Source organism: Aquila chrysaetos, chromosome 11 (assembly GCF_900496995.4).
Source record: "Aquila chrysaetos chrysaetos chromosome 11, bAquChr1.4, whole genome shotgun sequence".
Lineage (NCBI taxonomy): Eukaryota > Metazoa > Chordata > Aves > Accipitriformes > Accipitridae > Aquila > Aquila chrysaetos.
Genome location: NC_044014.1, coordinates 5,253,965 through 5,271,982, shown reverse-complemented (window position 1 = coordinate 5,271,982; position 18,018 = coordinate 5,253,965). Strand labels below are relative to the sequence as shown.

The window sequence follows — 18,018 nt, the reverse complement described above, 5'->3', positions numbered from 1 at the left end:
TGTAATCTAAAATAAAGCATCAGGGTCAGCACGCTCGGTAGTATCTCGATTTTACGATGGTAACAAAAACCACCGCCGGGCACACCCGGCATCGCTCAGCCGTCTGACGCTTGTGGGTTCGCTAGAGCGTGCTACTGAATTTATTACCGAAATAAATCTGAGTAAACCCGGCTGTTTCGCGCAGACGCCCACACCGCTCTCCACAGCTCCCGCCGCTCACCTCAGGGAAACCCCGCCCGCGCCGACGGCCCCGCGCATGCGCACAGCAGCGGCCGCCCGCGGGAGCGGCGGACGGGCCTCTGGCGGCGCTGGCGGCGACGGCGGCGGCGGCGGAGGAGGAGGATGAGCAGCCGGACGGCGCCGGACGCGCCCGGGTGGGCCTGTGCGTGCTGTGCGGGTTGCCGGCGGCCGGCAAGTCCACCCTGGCCCGCGCCCTGCGCCGCCGCCTGCCGCAGCGACCGGGCTGGGCCTGCGCTCTCCTCGACTACGACGAGCTCATCCCGCCGGAGACCTTCGGCCCGCCCGAGCCGGGGGCGGGACCGGCGGAGCCGTCCCCATTGGTCAGTGGCGGCTTTCTTCCTTCCCGCTGCGCCGATCTCTGCTTCTCATTGGCCAGCCGAGGCGCCTCGCTGCGGCCGTTGCTAGGCAGCGCGGCCCGGCCCTCACGCCGGGCCTTCCCGCCCGGCTGCCGCTGCCGCCGCGGCGGGGCCTGGGGAGGGCGGTGGGTGCGCGGGGCCTTCACCCCTCCGCTGCCTTCCTCCGCAGCTGCCCCGCTGGAAGCGGAGCCGGCGGGAGCTGCTGCAGTGCCTGGAGCGGTTCCTGCGGGCGGTGGTGACCGGGAGCCCGCTCTCTGCCCCGGCCACCGCCACCCAGCCGGCCTGGGAGCGCTTCCTGGCCTGCTGCCGCGGGCAGGGGCTGCTCTCCTCAGCGGAAAGCGACGCCGGAGCTGGCCGTTCCTGGACACATGCAGCCACGTCTAGGCCGCTCTACCTGATCTTGGATGACAATTTTTATTATCAGAGCATGAGATACGAGGTGTACCAGCTGGCTCGCAAATGTAATTACTCTTCCTTGCTATGCGTAAGAACGTTTTCAGCTTTGTAGGGAATTCGGTGCGCTTCAGCTGCCTTTCTTCCAGCGCTCTTGATGAACATTTGTTACTCTTAATCACTAGGTTCCCGCGGTATAGTAAGCATCAACTTAACTTTAGTACTGTTTTATTAGAAATTGCTAGGTTGCTTAAAGCCCTTCTTATGTATGTTGATCTCAGAAATTACTACTTGGGCAGCCTTGAAGGTAAAATTGTTTGTATTCTTTTTAGGTTTGTATTCTTTTCAGGCTCAAAATGAGTGTAGCAGTTCCTCATTCGTGTAAAGCCTTTCTTGTGCATGTTGCTCTCAGAAATTTTTACTTGAACAGTTTAAAGGTAAGATTGTCTGTTTATTTCTTTTAGATTCCTTGAGCTTCTGCCAGTTATTTTTAGAGTGTCCACTTGAATGCTGCTTGCAGAGGAATCGTCTAAGAAGTCATCCGTTACCTGACCAGACAATATGTTTAATGGCGAGAAGAATAGAAATGCCAGATCTCAAGAAAAATGTTTGGGAACAGAACAGCCTCATTCTGAAAAGTTCTGATTGCACTTCAGAGGATAAGTATGCTACTGGATTGATGCTAGGGTTTTCACTAAGTACTGTTTTCATAAACGGATGGGTAGAAGCTTCTTACTGCATCTAAACAGTATGTAAAAAAATATTCCGTATGGTGGTTTTCGGAAGCCAGGCAATTAACACACACAATACATGCCAGTTGTTGGGAACTCGCAGCCATCATTCTTCACAGAGTTAGTTAACCTCAAAACTAACTGCACTTCTAAACTGCTGTTGAAAATTTATGTAAATTGGCTGAAACAGAAGACTGGAAATAATTTGCTGTAGTTCTAGTTATAATTGTTTTTCATCTAACTTGCTGTATAAAGATTATTTCATTGATTGCTTCATGAATTTAACTGAAAACTTGCTTTTTTTCCTGTGATGAGGCATCATTACAAAATGAAAGAAAAATCTTCAGTGAAACTGTTTGATTAATGTGGTTTACTCTTTTTTTTGTTTTCTTAGTGAGCAGATAATTAGTTTGCTGGCTGCTGCTTTGGAAAATCCAGTGAAGCAAAACGAGGAAAACACTGAGCAAAAGGTAGCACTGCTTGTCTTCACAGTCACGGCTCTTTCGGATGATGGTGAATGAGTTAGTTATTCCCGAATTGTACTCAGAACACCATGATGACAGAAACTGAGAAATAGCTACTGCATTTCTTGATTGCAAAAGCATACACAGAAGAGTTAATCCTATTTGAAATGGGTACTTCTGTCATATTATTAATTTAAACCACTGATCTACCTTTAAGAATACTGTTACACGTTCTAGGGTAGTAAAAAGATTTTGGAGCTGTCACATCACACTGAGGAAAATAATGTTCACTTCTTAATGTCACACATATCTGTGTCTGGCAGTCAGTCACCAGGTGTACATACCCGCCTCCACATTCAAAGGAGCAGGTGTGCACTGCACCCCTCACCGAGTTGTTGCTAACATTTTACTTGTTTTCAAGGAGTACTTCAAAAGTTGATGACAGTCTAAACCAAATATAACGTGTTTGCATGTATTCTTCCTTTCTGTTGGTCACCCTGGGTAGGAAGCCGATCGAGCAATCTGTGCAGCTAGTACTGTCCATCAGGCTGATCAGACATGCAGACGCATCATCTCTCAGACAATGAAGGACGCAAAAGGTACGCGTAGCATATTCCAGGTGCTAACTGGCAACGTAGGACTAAACCTATGAAAGTTCCTTGGGGTAAATTGTTAAGGAATCCCAGACCTGCAGGCCTGACTGAGGCAATTGCCTTCAGAAGTCTGGTCAAAGTTGTTTGTAGAATGTGAGTCAAAGTCTGTAAATTTTGTCTTTAAGCATGAAGTTAAAAGTTCAGCTTTAATTTTCTTTTAGATAAAAACGTGCCCTCAAGTGAGATGAAGAGCCTGGCCGAAGAACTCAACAAACTCAAAGCAGAATTTCTGGAAGACTTGCGGCAAGGAAATGAGTTGAAAACCCAAATTTGCATACAAAATCAACATTCTGACCCTGCTACAAGTGTAATTTCTTCATTCCAACATGAGGCAACCAATGTAGTTAATAAATATATTTTAAAATAGTGACAGAGACTGTTGGTGTTTTTTAAGTCCAGGGTGTTTAAAATGCAGTGCTCTTTCAGCAGTACAGCTGAAAACATCTTATGAGATACAGCTTCCTTCTATGGAGGATCCTTCCTTCTATGGAGGATCCTGCCTTCTCTAGTAACTCCTCTCCCTGCATTATGGAAGAGAAATAGTCTAGCATACTGTGTTTGACTTTGAGGATCAAGCCAACAACAAACCATCCTTAGATTTTATTTAAATTCCACAGAATCATAGAAAAAGTTAGCCTGGGAAGAACACTTAGAAGTCATCTAGTCCTGTTCCCTGCTTACAGGGGGACAAACTTCAAGCTGGATGAGCTTCCTCAGAGCCTCCTCCAGCTGAGGTTTTGAAGAGCACCTTGGATGGTGACCGGCTTGGCTCTGTCAAACAGGTACCTGAGCATTGCCAGAGAATACATGTCTGGGAAGGGATAACAAGCAGCGAGATGGATGGCTCTTGGCTTTTCTGCTTCTTTCCCTGACAGAAACTGCAAAGAACCAGAAACTTGAGAGTTGCATGCACGTACGCACACATGTGGGATTAACTCCAGTGCCCAAAAGGTACTTATAACTTGGTGCCACCTTCAAAGTTGCTAATAACAACATACACAGAAGTTCCATATGCAGTGACAACCACCTCACCATGGTAAAAACTCTGATTTCAGACACAGAAGCACTCTCGATAAGAAGGAAATATGAGTATGAGGAAACAAAGGATTTGGAAGATGACCAGATGTGCAGGGTTAACAGTGGAAAGGGGCAGAACTGTGTCCTGGTTTTCAACTTAAGCAGACTGAAACATAAATGCACTGTTCCTTGCTTACCCAAGAGGTAAGCTTACCTTCCTTACCAAATCTAGACCAGAGCTAGTCATGAGCAGTTCACCAGTTCTACCTGTTCAAGCATATGCAATTAAGAATTAACAGGAGACTTAATTAGAAAGTGTTATTTTATTCGTATCTTACAAAAGCAAAGCTTCACAACATGAACTACACTAGATATAGTCGAGTTATTTCAGAATTAACCTTGTCATCTGAAAACATTCACTACACAATAAAATTTATTTTACAACTCTAACAGGTTTCATTTTTGCATACAAAATATGCTCTTTACACTGAAATACATATTATTAACAAAGCAGGTACTTAAAAGCACATACACAAAGATTGCTCAATGAAAAATGCTTCAGCAGGGGATAGATTTCCTGCAGCAGAACATCCATTTGCTGTAGATTTTCAAAGAAGCTTAAAATTAATAGAAAACTTGCCAGTGAAGACTTCTAAATTACATTCCCTTCGTCAAAAAGAAACAAAAACCAAACAAGCAACCCCCCCCCAAACATTCTGGAACAAAACAAATAGCAACAGATCATTTTGCTAGGAAACACTGTTGGAACGTGTCTTCCAGCACTGAGTTTTATGTTAAAATGCCAATCAACACTTTATGTCAAAATCCTCTTCATCTAAACATGTATCTGTGAAAAAACAACTATTTTTCCCTATTAGCTGCTTCACAGTTGGTTTCAGTATTAACCAAGATAATATCCTAAGATCTTCAGTCTAGTATCTGCATGTTCATTGGACTATTCAGTCTCACAATAAGTCTGTATTAAGAGTACTATAAATAGTGCATGTTAAAAATGTCAACAAATCCATAAAATAATCTATTACAACACAAAAACCCCACAAAGTTAATGTTTTGCAACTACAGAACTTAACAGAGTCAAGCTATGGAAAAATTTCAGCTCATTCCCAAACTCCCCTGTTAATACAAGTTAAAATGCTAATTGTCACCTTATAATATAAGGATTTGGTTTTTAAAACAAAAACAAGGTAGTGCAGCGTAGCACATGGAGAACTCAATCTGAAAAGTCCTACTAACCAAGGACTCGATCCCACAATTCCTGACGAGCATCCCTCCTTGACTCAGCAAGGCCTGCTTGTACAAGGGAATCATCAGGATCATACTCTAAAACAATTTTCCAGTACTAATTCTGGTCTTTAAATTATAGTAAATAGTATGTACAAAATTGTGAAAAACTAATATGAAAATACACCTTCCAATCCTACTCAGTAGACAGAAGGAAACGGATATAGTCAGGGTACTGTTTGGCACAACTGAACACACAGTATTATGCTGAAAATTTAAGAATCCTAGTCCAGAGGGGGACCCTCTCTGAAGGACTAGTCAGCAGGGATCCAGCCCGCAGATCTGGTTGCAGATCAAGGGATGAACACCAAAGCCTGCTGCTGCCTAAGAACCCCCCCTGCAAACAGGAGCTTGCACAAGGAAAGAAGGAAAAATATTTTTATCATTGTTCAACAGTTCATAGGTGTTCAAGCTCATTTTCTTTTCCTTAGGTACTTTGAAGCAGAAACAATGGTATTAAGTCAGCAGTATTAAAATACTTCTGAACAACAATTTGCAAGGTCTGGGGTTAGGGGTTTTTGGGGTCGTTTTTTTTCTACCTTCCCCCCATAACAGAGGATCCCCTCCTAAATGAGGGCCCCTTTTTAGTAAGATCATGCAGGCTTCCTCTTGCTAGCAGCTACCTCTATTAGTGACCTATCTATTCTCTTACCTGAAATTTCAGGGGCATCATGATTCAGAAGTCATTTTTCTAAATCGCCAAATCATTAGCCAACACAAAAAGAAAAGTCTGTAATGTTTACAGGCACTGCCAGTAATGGGTCAGTAATCCTAATGGGTCAGAAACCACGTAAATGGAATGGAAGGATGAAATCTCAAAACATCTGTGCACATCGGAGTTAATCTCCCTACCAATACCAAGAGGGAGAAAGGCTGGAGCCACAAACCAAGGAGAACTTGGCTGTTGTGATCAGCATCATTCAGTCCTGGAAGGTGCTCCTTGGAGCACCCCCACTCCAGAAGTTTCCTTGGAGTTGCTAGAGCCTAGGAATAGAAGTTTGCTTCACCTATCAAAAGGCAAGGAAAGTGACCTCTATCAATTACTAATTGTAATGGTCTTCAACACTAACGTCTGTTGTTCTAATATTGTATTTTTACCAAATTTAGATTTTAGAATGTGTCAATACATGATCAAAAGAGAGCTATCATTTCTACATTACTCTCTGACTAGAACAGTCATGTTACAAAACCTGTATAGGAGCAGTAACTTCCAACTGGATTCCAGTTCAATCAACTTTCGTCCTTAAAATAAAGGACTCTCTATGTTTATGCACACAGAGTTGCAGTGTTGCTTTTAAAATAAATTTTGAAAGTATAAAGCAATAAAGAGATATTTTGGAATTATAAAGAGTGTCACTATGAAAAATAGAAATTACATTCTGTTTTACAAATCCACTGAAAAGGATTTTGAACCAGGCCTGAAACCAAAGACATTTTTAAGAGTGATAGTGTGCTATCATTCATCTTCACTACATTGGAAGTACTTCAATGGCATATTTTTGACCTCATTACTACAAGACTACGTGCAGCCAAGAATCCAGTTCCTTCAGCTAGTTACTTAAGCACGGAAAATTCAACAGTAGGTAAGTTACGTAGAGAGAAACATATTTGGTTTGAAAATTTCTAGTTCACTGAAGTCAAAGTTACTTCTAAAGCTAAAATTCTCAGAAGGGTGGTTTTTCCTGCGTTGATCTTACACTGAAGTCATTGTAAGTTTTTCTGTTGGCTTCAGGAAGCTTTAGCTCCCATAACAATATACATTTGAATAAGCCAAACGTATGCTATTCAGATTACAACCTCTGACTTGCAGAATATTAATAAAATCTTCCTGCTTTTAACAAAACATATTTGCTGCCATAATCTGCTGATAGTAAAAGGGGAATATATAAGGGAAGCTTAATTTGTCTCAAGACAAACTAAGGTAAAAGTGCATGTCTAAATACGGGAAAAGTAACAGTTCTTCACTTTTTTTTGAAACATTACAAATTCCTATGTAGCACATTAAGAGCTTTTATTAATTTTTGCTAGGAAGTTTTATTTAGGTTTACATTAAAGTGCCTGTCCATTAGCCTAGGTGCTTCTAAAGTAAGATGTACAGTATAAAAAAAATAAACATGTGCAATGGACTTCATGTACATCTTTAGTTATTATTTGCCACCTACAATTATTAATCACAATGACTTCAAATGTAGTCAGCCGGTATTCCTTTCCCTACTATATGAACAGTTCAGAAAACCCAGAAGCCCTTCCCCTTATTTCTAGCACACTGAACGGACAACAAATCCAGGGGAGAGGACAAGACAAACTGACTTCCAAGTTAGCCGAAGTTTACAATAAACTAGATTATACAACTTTCAAACATGCAGGCAACCTATCAGTTGTAGCTTGGCCCGAGATAAAACTGAACAAATGATTTTTAATTTGTAAACCTCTTGTTTGTTTCTACTAGAACTTCTATCAGCAAGACAGAAGTCTAATTGTGCAAATTTTAAATATCTGTACAAATTAGTTTAAGGCAGTTAAAAATCTCACGGAATATATATTAGTTCTACAAGGTCTTTATTATGACTGTTTAAAATTACCTCCTTTTAAAAAGAATGACACGTAAAATTTGGTAAGAGTAGTTTAAAATAAGGTGTCATATTTAATTTTTCTTTTGTATAACTAGTGAATGACAAGCTTTTAACTCTTTTTTCCTACCAGAGTTTCATTCACAATAACCTGTTATCTTCTAGTTTTGTGATGAGCTTTAAAAATAATAGTTAAATTAGTGTTTGAACCCTAGCATGAAGAGTTTAGACTATACTAAGCAAAAACTTAAATTATTAACCTTCATCAGATTACAGCAAGTTTTACATCAAATTGAATTTGTATGTGAAAGTTGTTTCTGTTTGTTTTTCCCATTTGGAGTAGCTAGGTTTTTAAGGACAAGTATGTCTCCAAAGTAACCATATGTGTCATTGCATTAACCTTTCGTATTTTATGGTTAATATATTTTATCTTGCCTAGTAAATAGTCTGATAATTGCAACCTACGTTTCAGGACATGCTCTGCTTCTACATTTATAGACCATTTATTGGGATTAAGTGCAAGCAACTTAAATTTAGCAACCAAAGCATGTAAATGCATTCCAATTCTTACAGCACTCACTCAGCTTTTTTGAAAGGCTACATATAAAATAACAACTACATCTTACACAAAATTTCCCTGGCAAGTTTTACGACAACGCAGAAATAAATTTGCCTCCTTTGTCGAATTGATTAACGTGAAGATTCCTTATGGGCATGTGCAAGCTTTCCTTCAGCAAGTATGAAAAATATACTGTAATATGTTAAAAAACTAAATGAAAGCACGTTCTCAGTCAATGTTGACTATGTTGGCCTCTTGCAAAATGGCAAGCGAAGTCATACTTATTTTTACACTTACACCCACATATGTTGCACTGAAAAGGATTTTCAAATCCATGACATCCCATGTGAATAGTATAAAGGATATTGTCCGCAAAGTACATGTCACAGTGTTGGCAGTGATGCAGAAGCTGAGGGTCCTGAACTGGAAGGGTTGGAGCTGGAGTACTTGGTTGACTGTTACTTATGCTGGGAGTACTGGTGTGGGCACTGCGATCGCTGCTGGGACCTGCCACGGGGCTATAGTTCCGTTGATTGTGTGTAGGCCGAGGATCTGGGCTGGTTGGAGATGAACTTTGAGGAATATTTGCTGACACAGCTGAAACTACTGCAGGTGCAGCAGGCTGCTGTATCATGAAAGGCTTTTCATCTTGACAGGAAACAACGTCAGGAGAGGCTGGATTTTGGTTTTCAGGTGGCAAGCTAGATAACTGTCCAGCTAATGTAGAGAGCTGATTTAAAGGATTATCTACCATAAGGTCTTGTGGATCTCTTGGCAACCCACTGCTCTGGGTTGTTTTTGTCATGCTCTCATATGCTTCAGTCTGGATATTTGGGATTTCATGAGTGAAATCATTAAGGTAGTCTGGTTTCTGAACCACCATGGAAGGTGGACTCAAATTAATTAATGCTCTTCTGCTGTACCCTAAATTGCTGGTCTTCTTCTGCAAAACCCCCCACATTTTCTTGCTGCTTAGGGAAGACCTTGTACCCTTGACAGGCACCATTTTATGTTTGCGTCTGCGGTGGTGAGATAAGTTGCTTCTGTCACTGCAGCGAAAGGAACACAATTCACATTTGTATGGTTTTTCACCAGTATGCGATCGCATATGAGCTTCCAGATGACGTTCATAAGCTGATGCAAAGGGACATAAATGGCATCTGTGCGGCTTCTCACCTGGAAAATTACAACAGATTAACTGTAGCATCTCAAGAGTGCTTGAAAAAGGCTTTTAATGGAACAGAAAGTAGCTAACTGGGAGCTGCTAATCTAACAGTTCAGCTTCACAGTCACTGCTAGTCTTGAGTTTAGTTGGTTATTTGGTGGAAAAGTAAATTTAGACATCTCTGCCTCACCCAAGTGACAACAAGCATTAAGAAAAAAATGTGACCAGAATTAGCATAACAGATAACCTGACTAGGAATTGCAGCAATGATGCCAAGGACTGAATGCAGTGATGTTTGTGCAGTGCTCTTAACTGGATCCAAACTCTACCTCACCTATAAACCACATAAGCAGTTGGCTACAGGAATGTCTGCACCACCAAAATGTAATCATTCTTAATGGTAACTGTGTTTAAACATTGAGGGAGAGTATCCTTTCCATACCTTCCAAACACTCCTAGTTTTAAACATCCTGGAACTATTATCTAAATAACCCACGTACACACGCATCCGCTCAAGAACTGAATTTTGAAAAAGGATCCTGTGGCTTAAGAGTTATTAAAGAAAACAAAAGCCATCTAAGCCCTGGACAACTGTGTGCTCTCTCAGACATGATAGTACCAGCTATTCCTGATAGGTAGAGTTTTCCTCTTCTATTAAATAATATTTAGAGATAATCACATTAACACTTTAAAAAGTACTTAGAAAACTTTCAAACATAATTACAGGCCAAAACATTTGTAACATTATACTTCGGGACTTTTGATTTTCCTTTCATAGACTGATCTTTTAGGAGTTTTTAGATCCAGGTCTGCAATGTTAGAAATGCCTAAAGGATTTGATGCACCTTCAGGTGCTGAAATGAAACATCGTCTTATCTTCCTATCTAGAATGCCAGGTCAATTTCTAAATCACTGTTAAGCAACCAATTCTCTTGCCACACAGCACGACAAACTCAAAAAAAATGTGAGTGGGCTCCTTCTCTTCAGCCTTTACTTTTTTTTTTTTTTTTTTTTTTTTTTTTAAAGTATTTTCTACTGTTTTAAATACAGGGCAATACATCTGTTCTTTGGCTTTAAAAATCCATCTAGAACAACTGTAAAACCCAGAGACTGAAGGGAGCAAGGGCCACTATTACACTGCAAGCACTGTACAGGCCCCATAAGATGGCATGTGACCAACGCAGCAAGACCTTCCCGTGTGGAGCATCCTACAGTTTGGAATCACAATCTGGGATACTGAATAGGAGATTTTTCTTTTTTCCTACATCACTGGCTCTTCAAGAGGAAAGCAAGCAATTTTTGTGCTGCCTCTAGGTACCTTATTTGCACCAACTGAAACCATGATTTCTCCATAAGCATATAAATGTATTCAGATAGATATGTATGTGTAAAGATCTGGAGATCTGGTACAATGACATAAAAAGGCTGACAAACTCCCTGCATTCACAAAGAATTTGTCAATCTGAATAGGCTAATTTCGTTCTAAACTGGTTACACAGAGATAAACATTTGCATCCCATGTTGCACACCCTTAATACACCACAGCTGATGAACTACTAATTATACTGCTGTCAGACTCAGCATGAAGTTAATTCTGCAGTAAGTTGCACTTGATAATGGTTGCGTGATCATGCCTGGGTCATAATTACTTTGGCAGACACCTTGCTGCACTTGCATGTTACCCAGGATGCATTACCTGTTTACTTACATTGCTCTGAGGCTACTAGGGAGCTATCACTTCCCTATTTTAATGCTGATTCAGTCACTCTGAGCCTTCCTAGTCCGTGCAATCCATCTCTTGGCCCCTTGCACGCTTCCCCACTATGCTTCTGAGCAAAACTACACTCAGGTCTTGGATGTCCTTGTCCTTAAGTGGAAAAAAAAAAAAAAAAAAAAAAAAAAAACACCACCAAAAAACCCCTTCCTTGTTCTGGAGTCCTCTGTCTCTGTACAAAGAAACAAAGTGGGGCTTTCTGAAGAGCCATTAAGTTAATGGCAAAATGGTGTTGCTGTCAGGACACCACGCAGTGTGTATTAAAATTAAGGATATGAAACATATTGTAAAAAGGCAAAGTGGAAACTATACAGAAAAAACAAATAAGCCTCTGACAGCCTGAGATTCCTGTCTATATTATAAAGCTGAACAGATTGCTATAGGGAAATGAACTGTTATCATTGTACAGTTATTGGTATTTCATTAGGCATCAGGCATGTTTGAACCAGTAACCTGGCTACAAAGCGTTCACTGTGTGAATTGCTGAAGCTCTTTGGTAGATGACAGGCTGACAGCCCCTGTATGCCTCTCTCTCTGCTAGTTAGCTTTCTGAAAATGGAAATAATTCAGACTGCGTGATTTTGCAGTAGAGCGATGTGCACCTTCGATATGGCTACCTTTTCCTAGCACCTTTGTGAAAGTTTCTTTGATCAAATGAGTCATGCATATACCCTCTGATAACAGGAATACCTGCAGCTGCACTGAGACAATAGTCACCCCACACGTAAAGCTCTCTTCTTCTGGTATAATGCTAACAATACCATACACTGCGACCATGTGAAACGACTCAAAATGTTAGTCAAGGCACAAACCCCAAGTATTATGCTTTGCCCTAAAAACTGAGTTTGTGTAGCTCATGGAATGTTTGCTTCTGAATAATGACCACTGGGTCAGAGATTTTTGAGGATGTTTCTTAGCATCCCAATTCTTGGTTGGAATCCTTCTTGCTTTTGTATATATTATGTTGCAACCATGCTGAAATGGTCATAATCTGCACCAGGAATTGTTCTGCTACCTCTAGCCACTTAATAACCTCTACTCCCTAAAGTAGCAGCAGGATAAGAAAGCATTCTGAAAACACAAAAGAACTGTTAACCTAAGATCTGAGAGTATAAGAAAGGTAGGCAACTTCCTACAGTAAGAGAAGGAATGCTGACACTATACCAATACCTACATTTTGATACTTAAAGGAGGAAGATTTGATTTTTTGCTTTCTAGTATGGCTTTAATTTATGACATTTGGCATTAAGTAACAACACATTATTTCAGTCATTCTGTTCGAGAAACCCCATGCGCACCAAAGCCATCAAAAACTTCTCAAGGATCAGCGAACGCACAATACCAACTTCTTCGAGTAGTAATTTATGTCTCCCATCACAGCTCTAGCAGTCCATCTGCTCATGTTGACAACTGGCCAGTAGTCACTGTGGGCTTGGGGATGCAAGTTTTTAGATGGCAATAGCTATAGGCTACTGAAAAGACATGGAATTTTAAAGTTGATGTTACTTCTGCACCTTTCAGTACCTTTTAAAAATGAACTGTGTAAGTCTGCATTACAGTTTCTCCCACTACTGCATCACCCTCATTTCACAAGCTCAGAAATCGCACTGCACAGAGTAAAGCTGTTAAAAAGAAAAGATCTCTCGTTGTTCACATACCATATGAGGCAAATGGTAGGTGAAGCTGTAACTGCTTTATGAAAAACTAGACAAAAATAATGCTCCAAAACACACCACTGCTTTGCAGATCTGCAGCAAGCCATGGCATTAATGCTGTGACAAATGCAGGTCCACAAGCCACAGTATTTTATCCACTATTGGATCTACACAAAATTTCCACTGAGAATCTGAAAACAGCAACAGCTACACACAGAGGTAGCTCATGGTAGCACAAGAGAAGAATTTACAAGATCTTCAGAGTCGAAACCTCGGAACTCTTTGATTTCTAGTTGATTGCCATTTTCTATACCGTTATGCCTTGTCAAAACAAGCCAACACGGCAGGGCCAGTGCAAGGAGCACTGACTTTCCCAAAATACATCCTGGGAGTTACTGTGTAGAAACAATGGTTCACAGCAAAGCAAGCATCTGATTAACAATAACCATACCCGAAGAGAGCTACAATTACATCCAAGTTACAACAATGCATTTCCTTCAAAGGGAGTACCAGAAGGCCACCTGCCCAAGACCACTGAAATGATATGCTTAAAAGTTTTGGGACAGTCCATACCAGACTGGACACCTGTAGAAACTTCCATTCTTTGCAGAATACAATTTTTCTTATTACTCTAGTTAACAGCCATAAAGTCTAGTGTATTGGTGTAATACACTGGGCAGGCACCAAAGTCAGACTTCACAAGGACCTTTCGTTTGTTTTCTCTCATTTGCCAAGAAGTCAGAGCTGACTTCATGAACAGTTTAGGATATTCTAACCTTTACTAAGAATTTTGCTTTTCAGCTTTATAAACCCAACAGTGGCAAACACTCTTAAAGAAGCCACAGTATTTTTTCTTTTCATTACTGTTATTAATCACTTATTTGACGATATGCCTTCACATTTGAATATTCTACCAATACGAAAACTTTATTCTTATGACTATGTTTTATACTTCCACATCTAGAATGTTGTACAAAACCATAGTATTTTCATAGCTAAACAACAGAGGAGAAGCAGCCCCTATAAATCTCCACATGGCAACATGTACATTTTTCACTTTTCTGATTAGCAAGGAAAAACTAAAAGTTATATTTAGGGCCCTTCAATTTACACTGATGCTTTCATGCTAAACTTTACTCCCATATATAGTTACTTCAAATTCAATAGTTGCAATAATAAATGTAAGTAGAAATTTGGATATTTTAAATAGGTACAGGGCACACCCTTAAAAAACCAGTCTATTAAAAAAACCCAAACGGTTCTAATTGTTGAGTAACTCTAAGAACTATCACACTGCTTGAAGATGCCAACTCCTCACTTGCAAATCATACCATTGAGTTAGTATCACAATGCCTCACAGCAAAGTACTGCAGAATACTTCATACCTGTATGAATTCTGATATGCTCTATAAGCCGTGCTGTTCCTTTGCTGGCATAGTTGCAGTATCGACACTTTAACTTTCCATCAAATGTCCTTTCAAACCCATCCACTAACATTCCTGAGTTCTCATCCAGTGAAACTTCAACAGAAGGATGATCCAGACCATTCTGATCACCTTCTGTCCCAGCTGTGAATAACGCAAGAGATTTCAGTCAAGCATCAGTGGGATACTATCTATTTTGCTGTGAGATTGTGCCAAATAACTTTTGCTTCTCTATGCCCTTGGTCTTTAAATACACAGAACTATAAAATCATACCATGACTAAAACAAAGGTACATACGTATCTTTTGTGATGTGAAAACGACTATCAGAGATGCTTCCATACAATTGTAGTAGTCTCCATAATTATCTGGAATGTAAACAATGCAGTCATTCTCAAAAAAATAAAATTTGATAGCACTGAAATTAGCTTACCTCCCTGAAGAGTCTCTGCTTCCTTATCTCCACTAACTGATCCAGAAATCATATTTACATGGTGAGTCTGCTGTGTAAGATATTCCTGAAAATCTTTTACAAAGTCCAAAGGTTCTGGCTTCTTTTCACCCATATTCCCTCTTTATGTTTACAACCACTTGTGCCTAGAAGGAAAAATATTTTCCAAACACAAGTGTCATTGAATTTGAATGCATTCATAAAAAAATTTTAAAACCTTGGTTTTAAGTGAAGGATTATTTTTATCATATAGCATGAATCGATGCACAAATTGATAACCATAAGAATATTCTTTTTAGAATTTTTAACTCATTAAAGATCACCAAATACATATGACTGGGGAAATGGATTTCAGCATCAGTAACATAAGGACAGTATCAAATGGGATAAAATGACATAATAATCAAAATAAACTCGGGGTTTTTTTGTTTGTTTGTTTGTTTGGGTTTTTTTGGTTTGTTTTTTTTTTTTAAATGGATCATACCTGAATTTCAGTTCCCTGTTAAGTAGCAAACATGCTCTAAAAGGTACTCCCAACAGGTCAGACAGAAAGCACAGAGCACAGCTTCTCCACTTTCCCTGGAAGGAAAAAAAGGAAACGTATGTCCATTATTCTTCCCAACCCCCATGAGTTGTAAGAAAGAAACTTGAAAAAAATATGTATGTTTTGAAAGACAGATTCTAACACTCTACTGCTGTAAGTTTTATTAAAACAATTACACTTCCAGCAAAAACTTTTCAAAGACTGCATCCACTCCTTCATCTATCTCACTGAAAGACACTTCTATCTCACTGATCATTTGAATAGTTCCTCTGGTGAACATGTGGCTTCAAAAAATCCCAGAACTGGCTAAGTCAGTTATGGTAACCGTAATGTTGGGAAACCAAGTGAATGTCGCTAATCAGCAAAAATGAAAAGAAGCCTTATAGAAAGCAATATTTCATAGTTCTCCCAAAATTTTAGTTTCCTATCCTGCATAAAACTCTTAATCCATTTCATTATTTTGCATTGAAATAATAAAATTATTCATTAGAAGTCATTGGTCATGGTCTTTTCTGGGACTGTAAATGACAAACCTCTAGAGTCTCAATTTGCAATGAATTTGTGAAGACAGAATTTAGGATTCAGTTGGAAAGAGGACAACGAGTCAGTCACGTTACTATTCTGCTGATTATAATGAGAAATAATTTATAATGCTACATTTTCAGTATCTTTTCATTTTCCAATAGCTACTAAACAAGGCATCGGGTGACCGACAAAAACTCAAGTCCTGAGTTCAAGACCACATTTAAACACATCCTCCCGTATTTTGAAAGTTATTTACAAGTGTTAGTTCACTTCTCGCATCCAGATGAGTATGTTCTTTCACATCATACCTAACTGTGCTCAACTACTATCATTATTAACACCATTAAGTTAGTTTTCAACACATCTTTATATATCAATTTTGCCTACCCTCTTTCAGGTGTCACCAGCCTCGTGTAGGCTTAAGTTAATTTGTATTCCATTTGTTGGTGTCTCCTGTAATAAAACAAAGATACCAGGATATGAATGAAAGACATGGAAGAGAAAAACAGAACAATGTAACGTAAAGTCCTGACCAGGTCAACTTTCACCAAATTATAATAATAAGAAAAAACAATTTAAAATTAAACCATTCTAAATGTTGAATGGTTCAACATGAAACAACGTTAAAGGTCCATATTTTCACAGAAGAATCCGTGTATCCCTTTGTGTAAGGCACAAAAACTTATTTGATCAATTACTTTTATAATGACATTTAATTTTTAAAGAAAATTACAGAAAATTTTAAAAATCTGATTGGGGAAAAGACGTTATTTTGGTGATCAACTGCATAAAACTTCCTTTCTCTTCCTCATCGATTTAATTTGAAAACATTCATCCTTTTTTTTTTTTTATGTCAACGTAGGTGAGTCACCACAATTTAAGCACTGCCTCAAACCTCTACATTTGTGCGCACAAAAGAACCTTTTGTGATTTTACGTGGTATTTTTTATAGGTATACAACCAGCTGTTCTCCTTTTCAGGGAAGAAGGATACAGATCAGATGCTTGCTATGTCACTACTGCAAACTAGTAAATGCAATTCTAATTATTAGAAACCTGAGCAGACCAGCTCATGTTTCAGGCACTTGAATGGGCTGATCACACCAGATGTTCCTCAAGTTCTACTTACACAGAACGTTTTCTACATAGACAACTACATCTTCTCCAGCTTTGTACACTGACGGGTAGAATACCGGTTATTCGTTTTCTACACGGGCTCAACTGCTGGATTTAACACCAGTTACAGTGCTGATGTGTACTAAGTTTATTGTCTAAGAAGTGCCATAGGATGTGCTAGGATGAAAGGCGTTACAAATATTTTGCCTAGAGAATTATACTGAAGAAGATAATTCAGAGTAAAAACAGTAGTTTAACACACACAGTAAGAACTCATACCGCAGTAATTATAAGAGAATAAAATGACTACGAGCACATGTATGCACCCTGTTTTCTTTTAAGGAATTAAGGGGAAAAAAGAGGCGGGGGGGGGCATGTCTCTGCCCCGGTCTTCTCACGTTTTCCACTACAAATGACTTCAAATTAAAATAACAAAGAGGAAGGATCCCAAACTCTATCCAAGCCCTTCCTGCTCCTTCTGAAGGAGTTTTCTGCGTGGGAAGGGGAGGAGGAATCGCAGCGTTGGCGGTTGCCGGGCCGAGCCCCACGACCTGTCATCAGCCACGGAAAACCGCCGGTTGCTCCGCCGCCCCCTTTCCACGCCAGACCGCGCACGAATACCCCCGCGCTTCCTCCCCCTTTCTCCGACCCACGCCGCCTTCACGCGTGGGCGGGAAGCCACACGGTCACGGGTCGTTCGTCGTCGTCGTCGTCGTCGTCGTCCCGGCTTCAAAACAAGGGGAAAGCCGAGGGGCTGCACCGGCAGCACGGCTCTCCTCACCCGCCCGAACCGACAGCAGCCTCCCCCGGTGAGGCGCTCCCGCCGCCCGCCCCCCTCACGCTAAAGGGAGGCCCCAGCGGGGACGCCGCGGGGCGGGCAGAGCGTGTCACGGCTGCCACTGAACCACCGCCCCGGGGAAGGAGGGGAGGATTGCGGGTCGCGCTGCTCGCCGAGCTACCCCTTCCTACGGCGTCAGGGCGAAGAAGGAGAGGGCAAACTACTCACCGCCGCCACCCCGCGCCGCGGCCGCCGCCCGTTGCCGCCGCCGCTGCCGCCATGTTTGTTGTGCCTCCCGCGGCC

At 40.7% G+C, this 18,018-nt stretch overlaps 2 protein-coding genes across 3 annotated transcripts; one reads left to right on the top strand and one right to left on the bottom strand.

Moving 5' to 3' along the window:
* The first annotated feature begins 56 nt into the window (after nt 1-56).
* Nucleotides 57-3,207, top strand: PSTK (phosphoseryl-tRNA kinase). The gene is made up of 7 exons (XM_030030824.1): nt 57-101; nt 207-560; nt 766-1,057; nt 1,454-1,652; nt 2,115-2,190; nt 2,690-2,783; nt 2,999-3,207. Exons 1-7 carry the CDS (start codon nt 57-59, stop codon nt 3,202-3,204), a joined length of 1,266 nt encoding a protein of 421 aa, XP_029886684.1. The 3' UTR covers nt 3,205-3,207.
* Nucleotides 3,208-4,162: 955 nt separating this feature from the next.
* Nucleotides 4,163-17,984, bottom strand: IKZF5 (IKAROS family zinc finger 5). Of its 2 annotated transcripts, none has more exons than XM_030030001.2 (6): nt 17,944-17,984; nt 16,210-16,275; nt 15,238-15,332; nt 14,736-14,899; nt 14,265-14,447; nt 4,163-9,461 (listed from the first exon to the last, which is right to left on the bottom strand). In XM_030030001.2, exons 4-6 carry the CDS (start codon nt 14,866-14,868, stop codon nt 8,518-8,520), a joined length of 1,260 nt encoding a protein of 419 aa, XP_029885861.1. In that variant the 5' UTR covers nt 14,869-14,899; nt 15,238-15,332; nt 16,210-16,275; nt 17,944-17,984; the 3' UTR covers nt 4,163-8,517. The 2 variants fall into 2 exon arrangements, with proteins under 2 accessions (XP_029885861.1, XP_029885862.1); XM_030030002.2 differs by lacking the exon at nt 17,944-17,984 and adding an exon at nt 16,951-17,114.
* Nucleotides 17,985-18,018: the final 34 nt, after the last annotated feature.